The following is a 14991-nucleotide window of genomic DNA, read 5'->3' on the forward strand; positions in this document are numbered from 1 at the left end:
AACCGCGAACCGTGCATAATACACACACACACACACACATGCATACCATGCATAACACACACGCATGCACGCGACATGACAAGGACAATGAACCAACAACACCTCAAATATAAAGCCTGTGACAGCTTGGAAGTTTAGTTAGACACGTATATAATCAGTAGATATCAAACGTAACAATGCAATACTATCACATATTAAAACAATTTTTACTCACATAATTGTGTTGCATCATTCCTGTCAGATCCAGAAGCCACAGCATTGTTTTTTAATCTCATCTTGTCTGCAAATCCAGTCTCTTGTTTACAAACGAATCCACAGTGAAATGAAGCACACAAATGTAATGTCTTCCCCACGTGAGCTGGATCTTCATTAAAAATAAAGTTCAACCATGCATTTTGGAATCCAAAACAAGGTTTGAAACATGCCATAAGCTTTATTGCTTGGAAGTTCGATCTGGTTTAGCTCCACGTAGGCCTATAGAGTGCCGAAGTAATGACGTCACTTTGTAGGCCAACCCGGAAGTTAGCGGCGCATGGGTTCCCTCGATCAAAAAGCCATTCATTTTCCCCATAGACTTTTGGAAAATCGCAAAAAATAAGATCTGTGTTCAACAAAGAGTAATGACCCTTACACGTTTTGTCTACCAAGATAATCTTTACAAGTTAATCCAAAATGTATACATTTTGAAGCCCAAATAAAGCCGTCAGATATAAAATGCTAACGGTAGGCTATAAACGGACTACAGCACACCATGGTCGCGGATCAACGTCATCATCAAGCTTCCTCAAACTTTATTTAAAAGCACGCTCGCTCATTATGATCTGCGCTGTGTATGAACACTTATCCACTTTTTCATGAGAAATATTGCCCATTCGTTTTTTCCAAAAATGTTAGAAACTAATTTTGTTTATGCGTGCCTCTCTGAGATTTATCTTTTGTTAATGTTTTTTCAGACAATATGATTATCACTGTGATAACATTAAATGACATGGAACACAACCCAGTCTCTTTTTGTTAAATGCAAGTTTATGTATGATCAATAATACAAAACGTATAATAAGCTAACTTACACATGAAATAAAGCAAACAATTCAGTCAAACATTCAAAGTCAGTGCTAGTCGGCTAACTTACAACGGTAACGTACAGTTATAGCCTAAAAATAAACAAGTAATGAAACTTATCTTTGCACTCAGCCTAAACGATTTGCCAGGGAACAAATTATAGATCCATGAGAGCAAATATGGGCCGTTAAATCTCCACAAGACTAATTATAGCTGGAGACGCCACAGAGACATCAGAGCCAGCGGCAGACGGCAGAAGGACTAGCCGAGGAAAGTCAACTCTCGCCGGCTAAACAAGCGCTGACCGCCGCTGACTCACTGGAGCTCACAACTCCGATAACACCAGATAAAATGTTTAAATAGGCACTCTTCTTATAAATAAACCACAGATTTGAGCTTTAAACAACTACATTATCGACTGAAAAAGTCTTAAAACTAAGTTTTGTCACACATTAACAGTAGATTTTAACACAAAAAGACGTGTAAACACAGCCAATGTCAGCCATTTCTCAACGAGACAAACATGTGAAGAGAGTAAACTCCAAATGTTCAAGCATCCAACTTTGCGCGAATAGCGCGATTTATTCACGCCACATAAGTTCTTCATATGTGAGGCTGAAACCCGGGCTAGTGAGAGATTGCCTGTTTGTCACGATGACGTCTAAAGTCCCCGCCAAAGGATGTAGTCCCTTTTAGCAACTTGTTAGCAACCATCGTTTTTAAGACACAATAAAGTCTTAAAAAATCACAAGCAGGTTATAACTAGTGTGTTTTATGTCATAGATTAAAACGTGAAAATATATAGAGGCATTGTTAACCACAGACCTTATTTCATGCGATTTAGCAAAAACCCATTCAAAAAACCCATAGACTTTAGGGCGAGGGAACCCATAGGGCTAAAATGCTAACTCACTTCCGCGTTTTGGCCTACAAAGTGACGTCATTACTTCGGCACTCTATTATCTAACATGCCAGGCACGAATCGGTGGGTGGGGCTACAGAATTAGGCATTCGTCTTCTTCGGTTAAGGTGGTGTTTCACTGCACTCTGACGCCATGGGGACGCACCTTCGCAGATCGTTTGCTGAGCCAGCTGTCAATAAAAGCTTTTCTTTGACTAACAAGAAAGTTTTCAGCTCTGAAACTTATATATTCTTATATTATATTACCATGACCTTTTATATATCAAAAGCTCAAGGGAAGTTTAACCTTTAACCCAAGATTAAGAAATTGAGCCCCAGCTGTCTACCCCAACTTTCTTTCAGGCTTTTTTCTTAGTTTCCTACCTACCTACATTGCTTCCTTGTCTTCGTTCTTTCTTCTTCTTAAATGTTTTGACATCAGCCAAGCCTACATGCAAATCCACTCATCTCTCCTATTTAGCAACATAGATGGTTTGAATGCTTATTTGAATTTATTTAGTCAGTGATCAGAGCAGCGGTTTCCAAAGGTCTCTTTTTTACCTTAAGTCTATGCTGCTGTTCAGGTTTCTCATAATAGCAGCAATTAGGGCCAAGTTAACCCCTGACCTGCGTAATTCAGTGAATAGAATGTCCACACTGAACCATCACACTTGACTTTAACCGTAATACCCTCTAGTATTACCCTAGTCTTGGTCACAGGTTCAAAATCAGCCGGTTGTCTCTAAGCCTCTATGGAAACGGGTTAAAAGTTCAGGGGTCAAGTTCACTTGCTGTGTTCAAATGGACTAAAGTAAACCAGTTTTGGGACAGTAACAGCAGGTTTATAATGGGCCCCAGCATGTGATCTCAAAATGTGAGTAAGAGGTCACTCAGGCACAGAGGGTACATGTAAAGGTCTGGTCTGCTAAGCAGATCCTGCAGTCCATGGGTGAGAACAGACATATGACCCCAGAAACTTTGTCCGTCAGCAAGACTCCATGTCAGAGTTCAGGGCTGGGTGTGAGAATGGAGATATTAGAGGCAGAAGAAAGATGGAATGCTGACTTCTGAGTGACCTGGATTGAATTCTCAGATTTGTATCTACAGTTCTTTGTATGAATGTTGAAAATATAATGTTATATATAAATATATTGAGCTCTCAAAAATGTTACAGTTGAAGAATGAACAATTTGAATGTCACAGAGCTTTTTATGGTGATTATGGTGATTATTTTCATCTGCTGGCTTTAAGAGGGATGTAAGGGTTCATGAAAGGGCTGTTTGCATGTGTTTAGCTCTGATAAAGTCCAGGTCAATCATTCATGGGGACAGTCGCGGCAATGACTCAATGCCACACCCTTATTATGTGTACTGGGAAAAATGCTGAAGTCCACCTGGAATTCCATTGGCCAATAAAATATTTGGGCATGATTAATACAGGAAGATTCATTGAGACAAACCTATTCACCTGAAAGCATTTGAGTGTGGTTTAAAATGTGCTGTCACAGCAATTGTCAATTTGGTATTTGAGTCCTTAATACAGTTACGTTCACATACAGTTCAGTTATTTACAGGAGTGACAATCACCTTCTATAACTGTCAATTTTCACGATTCTCGGAAAACGTGTACGAAACTGAACTAGACAACTAGTTATCTGTCGCGTCATACAGTGCGAGAGAGCACTGCACAAATCCATGTCTTCTGTCTGTTGCGTGTTTTCATGTGTGGTTTCGGTAACTTACAGTTTACGCCAGTTTTGTGTGCTACGCGTACGTGCGACTCAAATGTTCCGCTCTCCATCCAGATATAAACCCTCTTGTCGGTTAATAAAGATTTGATGGATGAATTTGCGGTTAGATTGGACTCTTGTCGTGTTAAAAATGATGAGACTTTTCCGTTTTATGGACATCGCCATCTTTGATATTACTTTGGTCAATGTCGCTATGGTTATTTATTCAAAATGCTAAGTAAGTGTGAAAAGGAATATTTCAAGATCCTATAAGTAAATGCGGTTGTCAATACCAAAAACTGACTGTGTGAATTGTTGATGAATCTTAACACTATTAGTTTCAATTTTCAAAAAGTTCCACCTCATGCATCATTCGACCTTGGATCTTTTTGACATAATTTCTTTTTTTGTTTACTTTTACTTTCTATGTCACAGTCATTTTTTTACAAGATATTTTAGCTCTTATGTTGTGTTTCCCTTTGTTTTCTGCATTGTTAACATGTTTTTCTTTTGTTTTTCTCCATTCTTTTCTTTCTGCCATCCAGTATCTACAGATGAAATGGCCCCTGCTAGATGTTCAAGCAGGAAGTCTTCAGAGTAGACAAGCACTTAAAGATGCCAGGTCACCTTCTCCAGCACACATCGTTGTAAGTAACACCCATGAGTCATTGCATTTACAAAGCTCTTTATTTCATGAAAACAAAACTACTTCCTGTATCCTGTATTGTTTGGTTCTTTGGGACCTTACACTCCTCTCCTCATCTACAGCTGTCAATTGGATGTCTAGTGATCTATAAGAAACTGAAGACCAGATTGTGTTGGAATATTATATGTCATATGGGTATTGTTTTGAAATATGGCTTCTTCGTGGAAACACAAGGGTGAGATATCAGTGTAGCACAACAGAAGCTTTTTTTCCCTGTTTGGATGCCGCAAAGTGGCAGAGGGCAAGACCGTCTTTTTACGCTGGAGACAGATAATTAAAGCCCATGCTAAGCTTGGTTTAGAGAATGAGTGTCTGGAGTAGAGATGCTATGTTTATTTTGCAGTTTTATGTGCTGGATTTGTGGGTGCTGTTATCCATGTGCTTAACTCAAAATGTATCATTCTTTTAAAATCTATAGACAATAAGGTCTTCAAGATGAGCCACGCTGCTGGGCTGAAGTAATGTTATTGTGTTAAAACGTTCACTTTATTGATTCCCTTCCTTGGACAATAGACCAAATTTGATTTTGGTCTTTCCATTGTGGTTCAGGAGTTTGGGGGCTTCATTGTGTTTCCATAGTTACTGGAAGCAACAGATTGCCTCCAAGGTCATGTCTAGGAATCCAATAAAATAATCCATTGAATCCAGTACAGTATTTTGTCAGAGAGATAAACAAATTCTGTTTTGGGCATACTATAGAGAATTTTTACTTTTTTTGAGGCCATGCATGTGAGATTGTACTCCCCAAGTTAGCAAAAATACACATTTAAAATATGCAATCTTTCTCTTCTGAACCAAAAGTAGGAAGTAGAAGATCACGGTGACATTAATTAAAAACTATTGACTATTTAAAGGGTAATATATCTGGCGATATTATATAGACTACCATTCAAAAGTTTGGGTAAGAGTTTTTAACGTTTTTCTTTTTAAAGTCTCTTTTGATCACCAAGGCTATAATATATAGTAAATACAGTAATATTGTGAAATATCATTCATTTAAAATAAGTAAATAATTAAAATGTTATTTATTCCTGTGCAGACAAAGCTTTCGAATGGTAGTGTAAACTGTATATGCCACTTCAATTTTACAGAGTATTACAAAGTATGAAATAATTCTGAGACTTGTAAGTTAAGAATAGCCTGTTTTTATTATTTATTTATTTATTTTTTACTGTAAAGACCAGTTCTACTAAAGAGCCGTTAAATACTTATACTGAATGGGCAGTAAACTATTTTTGCATTTAAATGTGGGGTAGCCACCCCATGTGCATTTTTTTAAGTGAAAGAGAAAAATGATTGTCCTCCCTCTCTGAATCATTAAATGTGTGGGAGGTAGTTAAGAACGGGCTCAGGTAAATACTGCACTTGAGTTTTATCCCTCTGACTCATGGGGCTGTAAATGCTTATCAGCACAGAGCAGTTTTCTCTATTGCCTTTTAAAACAGCCCTAAAGATCTGCTATGAGAGAGTAATTTGGATATGTTGGTCTATATGGCATGTTTAAGCATTTACGGTAATTTATTTATGTGTTCATTCGTACAATATGCAGAAGACCTGACCTGTTAAGTTCAAATTAATTGTGGTATTTTGCATTGTTTCTGCTTCCTTCCATCTTTTTCTCTCTCTCTCTATCTCCCATCCGTGCTGTTTCTCTTGTGCTGACGTGTGTTTGATTTGATGTTTCCTTGGTTTGCATCATGCTGTTGGTGAATCTATCTGGAGACAGTTGGTATTGTCAGGGATAGATAACTGTGGAATGCCATATTTTTTCCCCCTCAAGTTGGACTATATGCTTCTGTACGTGAAGGCCTTATCAATAAATTGTACCGTAAACAGTAGTTTCTCTTCTCTGTCAAATTGGAAGAACACCTGCCCACCTTGACCCATAGCTCTGAAGACGCCTGTCTGTCGTGGACTGATAAGAGAGCGCCGATGGGTGTGAGATAAGGAACATAAGCCGAAGTTCAAGTGACCCAACAATCACCAATAAGAGAGATACAAAAGCACAGGTGGACAGCGGGAGAGAGGAGACGATACCGTAAAAGGGCAGTGCGGCAATGAGGAAGATGAAGCGAGAGCAAAGAACAAGACACAGATAGAAAGAGACAACACGCATGTCTTAAAAGTGCATATACAACCAAAAGAGAAAAAAGTAGCACACGTGAGGCGAATACTTCATAAGCAGTCCGGTTTTAGAGTGCTAAATATGGTTATTTTCATACACCGTTCTGTTATATACTGCATTTTATAACCGAAGTGACTGTTTAACATTGTTATGGCTATCACGAGAATGGAAAAAGGACTTGATGTTGATTATTTATTCATATAGACAGTATTAAAGTTATAAAAAGCACAGTTTGAGTCACACCTGTATGAATGCTTGTTTCTGCCTCAGAGTAAAAATAAAGTAATTGTTTTAAATATTAAATAAAATAAAAATGATATATTATATTATGAAATATAAATCACAATTGTGCGATCCAGGCATCCATACACTAGTTAGTAAGTACTGTTGTCAATCCCAAACACCAACTGTGTGACTGTATCCATAGAAACAGTTCACGCATAATCCATCAGCATTTTTTCTGTCGCATGTGGCCATAGAGGTGCTACTCCACGCTGCTCTATGAATAGAGCACAGGAAGTGACCCTCGTGTTTCTGTCCACGCCCATAGAAGGCAGTGCCAGGATGTTTGAAGTACTCAAGAGCCCCGCAGGCTTTTCAAAGCCTTTTAGTCCCACACATTCAGCATGCATTTACTACCTGTTCACAACTCATAAAGAGCCCATCACTGAAAAGTACTGCAAGCCGTTTGTCCCACTGCCATCTAAACTAAAATGTTTTATAATGTGATTTGTAAAGCCCCTTTCTTTATAAAGAATGTAATATAGACACGACAATTCAGACAGGTAGACTGCGAAACACATGTGGCGTGTATTTGGCATCGGACAGAGCCTTGGCTGAAGGACGGTATGAGCTGGATCATGCGATTTTTATTTTTTATTTTTTTTATTCCAGTGGGAAGCATTTGGAAACAACGGGCCGATAGGAGATTTCCCCACATCTGTGACACATTGGCCATTCGTTCCGGGATCAGTTTCCTGTTCTCGTTCTCCTTCTCGACTTGTATGCACAGCTGTCCGTCAGTGTTCTGTAGTGTTTCCCCATGTTTCCCCTTACTTGGTGTAGTCCATACTAGACTGGTATAGCCAGATGTTTGACTCACAGCATAAAGTCTGGTCATTTCCAGCTTTTTGCCTAGAACTGTCTACTTACACAGGAAATAACCATTTGAATGACTCGTGGATGTACAAAAAAAAGACAAAGAAATTAGTGGAGGTGTTTGTAAACCTGTTTGTTTTGAGTAACTAAGGGGTAACTAATTTAGAAAACGTGCAGTGATTATTTTGATAATATTAATAATAATAAAGGCTAAGGTTAAAACCTTAAAATGATAAGGTTAAAGCCAGTGCAATCATTTTGCCAAGCTGTGTGTGTGTGTGTGTGTGTCCTGGTAAACCCTACATTATTATTGTTTGTTATTATTATTGTTTATTTATTTCGGTCCTTACAGAAAATTGGTCATAATAAATAAAACAAAACAAAAAAATAGAACAAAAAAAAAATAGAACAAACATACGGGGGACAAACGCCACAATGATCGCAATATCCAAAATCCTTGTGGGGAAATATTCTGGTCCCCATGAGGAAAACCGCTTATAAATCATACTTAGTGATGTTTTCTGAAAATGTAAAAATGCTGAGCATTTTCTGTGATGGATAGGTTTAGGGTTTAGTGTCGGGGATCGAATATACAGTTTGTACAGTATAAAAATCATTATACCTATGGAAAGTCCTCATAAAACATGGAAACCAGGTGCGTGTGTGTGTTGTACATTATCTTATCTAACCCATTTTGTCAGATTCAAATAAAATAAATGAAATAAAGTTTGCTGGCTAGCAACTATAGAGAGGTATTTTAAGTTCATATTTTAATGGTACTCTCTAAAATAATGCTCAGGCAAAAGGATACACTCGCCACACAACCTCATGCAGGCGTACTACACACACACACATTGTCCTCTTGCTCCAAGTCTTGTTGAGACTGGACAATGTCTCCATTGTTTTCTGGGCTTTCACAGGCAGCAGGGGACGGCTGGAGTGTTAACTATTTCCCCACGAGGCCCCACAGCAGTGTGCGTATGCATGCAACACTGTGTGCAAGTGAACCAACAGCAGGAAAACGCGGGAACAGTTAGAACGCAGGGAAACGTGGAAGAATAGGAGGGGTGGAGCTTGGAAGAATAGCTGGAGGAGTCCTGGTCTGTTCCTGTATGGTAATTAGTATTTAGGAAGTGATGGAATGTGTTGCGTTTTGACAGAGCTGGACCTCCCACCTGAACTGCCATACGATGAGGGCATGCTTGCTGTCTGCTGTCACAACACAAGTCTGCCTGGGAGCTGAAGTAAAAACTGCTTTTAAAGTATCGAAATCAACGCTAAAAATAAAGTCAGAGTAAACGAAATGAAGAACACACATGCAGTATGCAGGACATTTTCCCAGACTCCAGCTGAGTAGGAGAAGCGTCTCAAGCTAGCACGGGGCCTGTAGGTTTTGCCGGATAATTTGCTGCCTTTTTTTCCGGACTGAATGGTGGTGCACCTGGACTGGCTTGACAATGGCTGGGAGGGCCAGAGGCATGCTGGGATACCCCAGCCCCCTCGCTGTTAATGAGGACCCCAGTGTCACAGCCACAAGACACTGAACCAACTGTCTTTTTCTTTTCTCCTTCCCTTTCTACTATTTCTCTCTTTTCTCGCTCCCTCATTCTCCGTAGAGCCTCTGCTTTTTCCATGTTTTTTGAGTGTTGTTTGGTGCATAGTGATGTAACCCGGGCCTGTTGTAACTTGTGTGTAACTGTAACTGGAGTTGCGCTGTTTTTGACAGGGCCCTGTAAAATCAGGAGATGTCTTTGGTCTAAGACCTTTGGCCAAATCTCGGAGAACCTCTCAGCATGTGCTCTTGTAGCGTGTGAAAGGCCTCCCTTGAGCATGTCCTTACTCAAACTCAGGGAATGTCAACAAACTCTTTTACAAGGGACCTGGTGTCAAGGTCATCAGCCCTTGAAACTTTTATATTGTTATGTACCCTTAACCTCCAGGACACTCACAACTCTTGTGTGTCTTCCAATTAACATGACCATTTGCAGGGCACAATATGTCATCTCTTTAATATCTCTCAAATAATTGTTTCTCCCAGACAGCAGTGAGATTAGATGCTCAAATGGAGATTTTAAATCTCCACAGATTTGTTCTCAGATTTTAATTCTGAGAATGTGTTATTTTAGTCTCTTAGTGATCTCAACATACTGTGATCAGATTTGCAGGTGTATGATTTGTTTTAGGGATGCACCAATATTAAAATTCTATGTTCTCTCCGATAATTATTTTAATGGCATGGTAATTTTCACAAATTTGATCCATGTAAATGAACAAGCAATGAATTTTAAAAGCAATTATTTCAAATATTTCAAGTGAATTTAGGCATCTCAACATTATGATACAGTATAAATAAAGAATATTCATTTTGAGATTTGATAAAAATTATTATTGTTTTTAAAGATTAACTTTTGCACTAATAAATATCCAATATCTACCGATAACAATAAACAGATCTTTAATATATCAGTTGATAACTGATATACCATATTGTGCATTCATGATGTGTTCTCTTAAGGTATATTAGGAACATTTAAGATACATTACCCTTCAAAAGATTGAGGTCAGTAAGATTTAAAAAAAAGAAATGAATAATTTTATTCGGCAAGGATGCATTCAATTGTTCGAAATATTTATTTTTTAACTTTCTATTAATCAAAAAAATCCTGACAAATCCTGTTTCTTGAGTACCAAATCAGCATATTATAAAGATGTTTGAGGAAACATGTGACGTTTATAGTTGTGAAATATAATTGTTTTGTACGATGCATCACGGTGCTGATGTGAATGATTCAAAACAATCAAAAAAAAAAACATATTCATGTACTGTTTTATTGTAAATAAAGTAGGCTACTTTTATTATATATTATTTTAAAAAAGTTACGTATGTCCTTGGAAGCAAAGCACTTGTGTTTAATGTTTCGGGTTTTATGAAAAGAACATGCATGAATGAGAAAATATTGTGTAGGACATAAACAGAGTTATGAAGTGCAATAAGCCACGAAAAAGATCTCAGTTGGTTACTTGCGCTGACTGACACACACCCGAAGCGCGCACACATCTCACACATCATGGCTCTCAAACGGCATGCGATTCCGAATTCAGTTCTCTTTAGCGGCATATTGCGCTTGAATGTCAGATACACAGAATTATTTCAAAACATCTGTCTTGGCGAGTATTAAAGTGTATTTAAAACAAGAACAATTGAGAATACCATTAAGTCTCTTCAGCTATGAAAGAGCAACATCTGAGCAATAGATTTTTCTTTTGTGAACTGTGTGAAGTATTTATACCATTGCTTGTCTTTCTTTTCTTTGAATGACATTGCGCAACAGGAACATGGTGTACAAAGCCTCAATGTGCCTAAAGCCTCATCAGTACTCTTTTTGTCAGTCAGTTGATGTAGACACACCGCCAACATGCTAACAATATCATAACCTCAAATCACAGTAAACAAACATGCACTATTGTATTCTGCGTGTGTTGTATGTTGTATGCAAGATATGTTTGGGCTTGTACCTGGCAGCGGCCAGACACCGCACTGCAGTCATAGAGGAAACAGACAGGGAAGGAGAGGGGTGGCACACAGCTAGACATTTTGTGTGGTTTTAAAAGTCATGCCTTTTTGCCTTCATGCCCTGGTTGAGTGATGAGTGTACCATGTTCTCAGTTTGTGACACGGGACGTCCGTCTTTGCCTTTCAGGGGCCCTTCTGCTTGGAATTCCCTGGACAGACTGATCTGAGTGTTCACCAATTTCATTTGGTGAGAATTCTGAATTCCAAGTTTCTTGCAGCTGGCTTATTGATTGTTTAAATGAATTACCTGCTGGAAAATGCAGCTTGAGCTGATTGCTGGCCTAAAATGGTTGTTTCCTGGTCCAAGCTGGTCATTAGCCAGTCTGAGCTGGTAGACCATCAATGACCCACAACAAACCAGCTAAAGGTGGTCCAGCTGGTTTTTGGAACATTGTGGCCGGGGAACTAGCTAATGACCTGCTTGGAACAGCTTTGACCAGCTAGAAACCAGCAACCATGTTTTCCCGCTTAAGCTGGGTTTTCCAACAGGGTAGGTAAAAAAAAGAAATGAATGAGAATATCAAAATCATTACAATTGGAGATTTCTATAACCATTTTGTTTTTGATAACAGTGTAATGTTCTGCTGTATTTGATATTGTTTGTTGCTGTGTTCTTGCTCTCTCCCCCCCCCCATAAAATGAGGTTGAATCTGCTTTGCATTTGTACACACACACACAAACACACATCCTCATGAGCAGACTTGGCTCAGTTTGTGTGGTAATTGTAAACTGTTGCTGTCCATTGACATGATGATTTTGTCTCTAGCAGGATCCCTGTTACGATATACAGTATTTGCGTTTAACAGAAAAAGCATCAGCACCATTCCAGCGGTGTAAAATTCAGCATCTCTGGATTCCTGGCAGCCCGAAATGCCTCTTGAGCTTCATCTTTGTCTGCTTGCAGGCCCCGTCTCGCCTTGTTAATTATTTTCCTGCATCTTCCGGAATGGTGGCGATTATTTCTCTGATTTCTTTTCCTTTTCTCTGAAGCAGCTGGCATGAAGAGGATGCTTTTCATTTGTAGCATCTGGGGTTGAATGTTTGCCAGCGAGAAGTTAGGAGGTGGAGTGGTTTGTGTTTTTGCATGCACACGCGCACCCATGTGTGTGTAAATGTGTGCGTGACTCAGTTTGCGTGGGTCAAGGTTAAGGATGTTTGGATGAGACGGGGCCTTCTTCTAATTGTCTTGTCCATCGACATGAGGCGCAGAGAGAAAGAATGAGAACGGCGAACCAGAGTGCCTGTCTGGCACCACTCTTCAGTTTTGATGTGGCGTGGAGTGACGCAACATGGGGCCACTGCCGCTGAGTGTCTCAATTGCGCCTCGGCCCTCCTTGACGGACACAAACAGTGTGTGGAATTTGAAAGGGGGGCACGATGGGCAGCCTTGGTCTGCCAAAACTCAACAGCAGTGCAAGCTTGTTTAGCTCATCGCCTTGTGTTTAGGACTATGGAGAATGCTGTGGCATTGTGGGATATGCTTTTCTTATTTTTGTCTGCCCCTCGGGGTCATGTAGGTCATGTCGAGATGTTAACCCTCATTCTGTGAAAATCTTAAATTTGAGTCCAGCAGCCAATCCTTATGTCAATATTAGTAGCAGCAAAAGCAAAGAGATTAGCAGGTTTAACAAGGTTTACATCTAGACAGAACTGTTGGTCTTATACTAAGTATTTAAGATGAAATAAGTGCAATTCTTGAAGAATTCTTCTCATATTTATTTTCATAGAGGGTTAGTTCACCCAAAAATGTAAATTATATCATTTACTCACCCTCATTGTGTTCCAAACCCTTAAGTTAACCTTTTCATTCATCTTCGAAACACGAATAAAGATATTTTAATGAAATCTGAGATTTCTGTGACAGTCCACGCAACTACCACTGACACTTCCAAAAGTTCATAAAGAGATCGTAAAACTAATCCATATGTATCGAGCGGTTAAGTCCACATTTTCTGAAGAGACACAATCCCTTTATTTAATGATCAGATTTAATTTAGGCTTTTTATTCGCATATACTTTTGAACTTTTTGAAGCGATAAAGTGGTAGTTGCATAACTGTCAGTGGATGGACCAAAATATCTTCATTTGTGTTTTGAATATGATCAGACATGAGGGTGAGTAATTGATGATTTGAATTTTGTTTTCATTTTTGGGTGAACTAACCGTTTAAGGCTGAAATGACAGACTTTTCAGTTATTTAATCTAATGAATATATATATATATATATATATATATATATATATATATATATATATATATATATATATATTCATTAGTGAATCAGTGAATCCGACCCTGAGTTAGACTAGCATTGGTCTACAGTAATTCACACTGGTTTGATGGTGCTAGAACATAGCAGGTTTACCCCCATAGTTTAGCTGATTAAGCAAGTTGTGACAGTTTATAAAAATTACTAAACAATCTTCATATGTTTTTTTTTGTCTGACACTAATTGCAGGGGCAGAAACTTTTTTGTTTTCATAAAGAGTTTCTGTCAGAACTTGTTTGGCAGGGTTCACCAAGAGTTCCTTGAGTAGCGTATCTCTGTTTCATATGTGTGTGTGAAAGACAGCCAGATAGAAAGCTTGTTTAAATAATAATAACAATAATACAAATCCAAATGTTTGTCCATACGTCACCCTAATACCTCCGTGTATGTGTTTCTGCTTGTGTTTGTGTGTGTTAACTGGCAAGCAAATGTGCAGGTTCCATGTTCTCAGTTAAATCGGGTTAGTTTTTCAAGCTCAGTTGCACATGATTTCACACAAACCACAGCATGTTGCCATGTTAGCACGCTGAGTTTATGTAGAGCACTCCTCATGGTCCGTCTAAAATAGAGAGAGAGTGCAGAAGGGATTGTGGGCGGGGAGGGTGCTGTCGAACAAGAACTGCAAGAATGTTTGAGATTTTTGTCGGGGCCAAAACTTCCACAAGGACTTCCTGTGGGCTTCCAGTGGAGCCAGACAACATCGTGCTCCTCCTTCCCAAACTTCCCAGAATCTAAACTTTAATAGCGCCATTAACACTTCCCCTCTGCACTGAACTTCACTACACCTTTTTTGTAACACCTCCCCCACCCCACACACGCATTATATTCGTGCACGGCATTGAGTAAGACGGAGTTAGCTAGGACTCGTACTGTATTAGCACTTGAGGCTGTTTCACAGGGAAACTTGTTTTGACAGAACTCCAGGTGTCTCATTGTTGGGCGTGCTATGGTTCAACAGATTTACCAATTAGTGTCGGGATATGGGCAGACGAAGGGAGGGGGGCAGCTTTTAGATGGTGGTTTGGAAGACGTGAATGTGGGGGACAGCGAGCGAGGGAGAGTGTGATGGAATGACATGGGGCCTCGTGGGCTGCCGAAGGGGTCATATGGTCAGAGAGGGACGCTTGGTAAGTTGATATGTGACCTCCTTTCACAGGCCTGTTATAGAGTAGCTTGGGAAAGTAGCTCAGAATTGAGGATAAGAGATTGAGGAAGAGGAGGGGGACGAGATAAGGACTAAGCAAACTCCAGTTTTAAAGATAAAATGCATGTTATTTTTAAGAATTTGCTCATTAATTTTTTCATTATTTCTTGGTTGACGTCACTTACTCCTCTTACTTTTTGACCCCTGCCCTACGACCACCTGCAACTCTTCATGATCTGTTCAATTCCCATTGGATAAAAGCTATTATTTTATCATATTATGTATTTTATTATTTCTAATTATTATCTAATTATAATTCAATCTAATGATTTTCTTGCTGATGCGGTGGAAATGTATATATTAGGGATGCTCTGATCAATCGG

At 39.1% G+C, this 14991-nt stretch overlaps 1 protein-coding gene across 6 annotated transcripts in view; it reads left to right on the forward strand.

The window, feature by feature from the left end:
- Nucleotides 1-14991, forward strand: part of tcf7l2 (transcription factor 7 like 2) — a gene marked incomplete at its 3' end in the record, with an annotated part of 87651 nt that overhangs the window by 27146 nt on the left and 45514 nt on the right. For 4 of the 6 annotated variants that reach the window (XM_079846017.1, XM_079846018.1, XM_079846016.1 and 1 more), the window contains exon 4: nt 4238-4339. In XM_079846017.1, coding sequence (XP_079702143.1) covers nt 4238-4339 — 102 coding nt within the window. Of the gene's footprint in view, nt 1-4237; nt 4340-11322; nt 11383-14991 lie in introns of all 6 variants that reach the window. The other 2 variants (XM_079846014.1, XM_079846015.1) reach the window with 1 other exon arrangement.

The sequence above is a fragment of the Gobio gobio genome (assembly GCF_949357685.1).
Source record: "Gobio gobio genome assembly, chromosome: 20".
In the NCBI taxonomy this organism is placed as follows: domain Eukaryota; kingdom Metazoa; phylum Chordata; class Actinopteri; order Cypriniformes; family Gobionidae; genus Gobio; species Gobio gobio.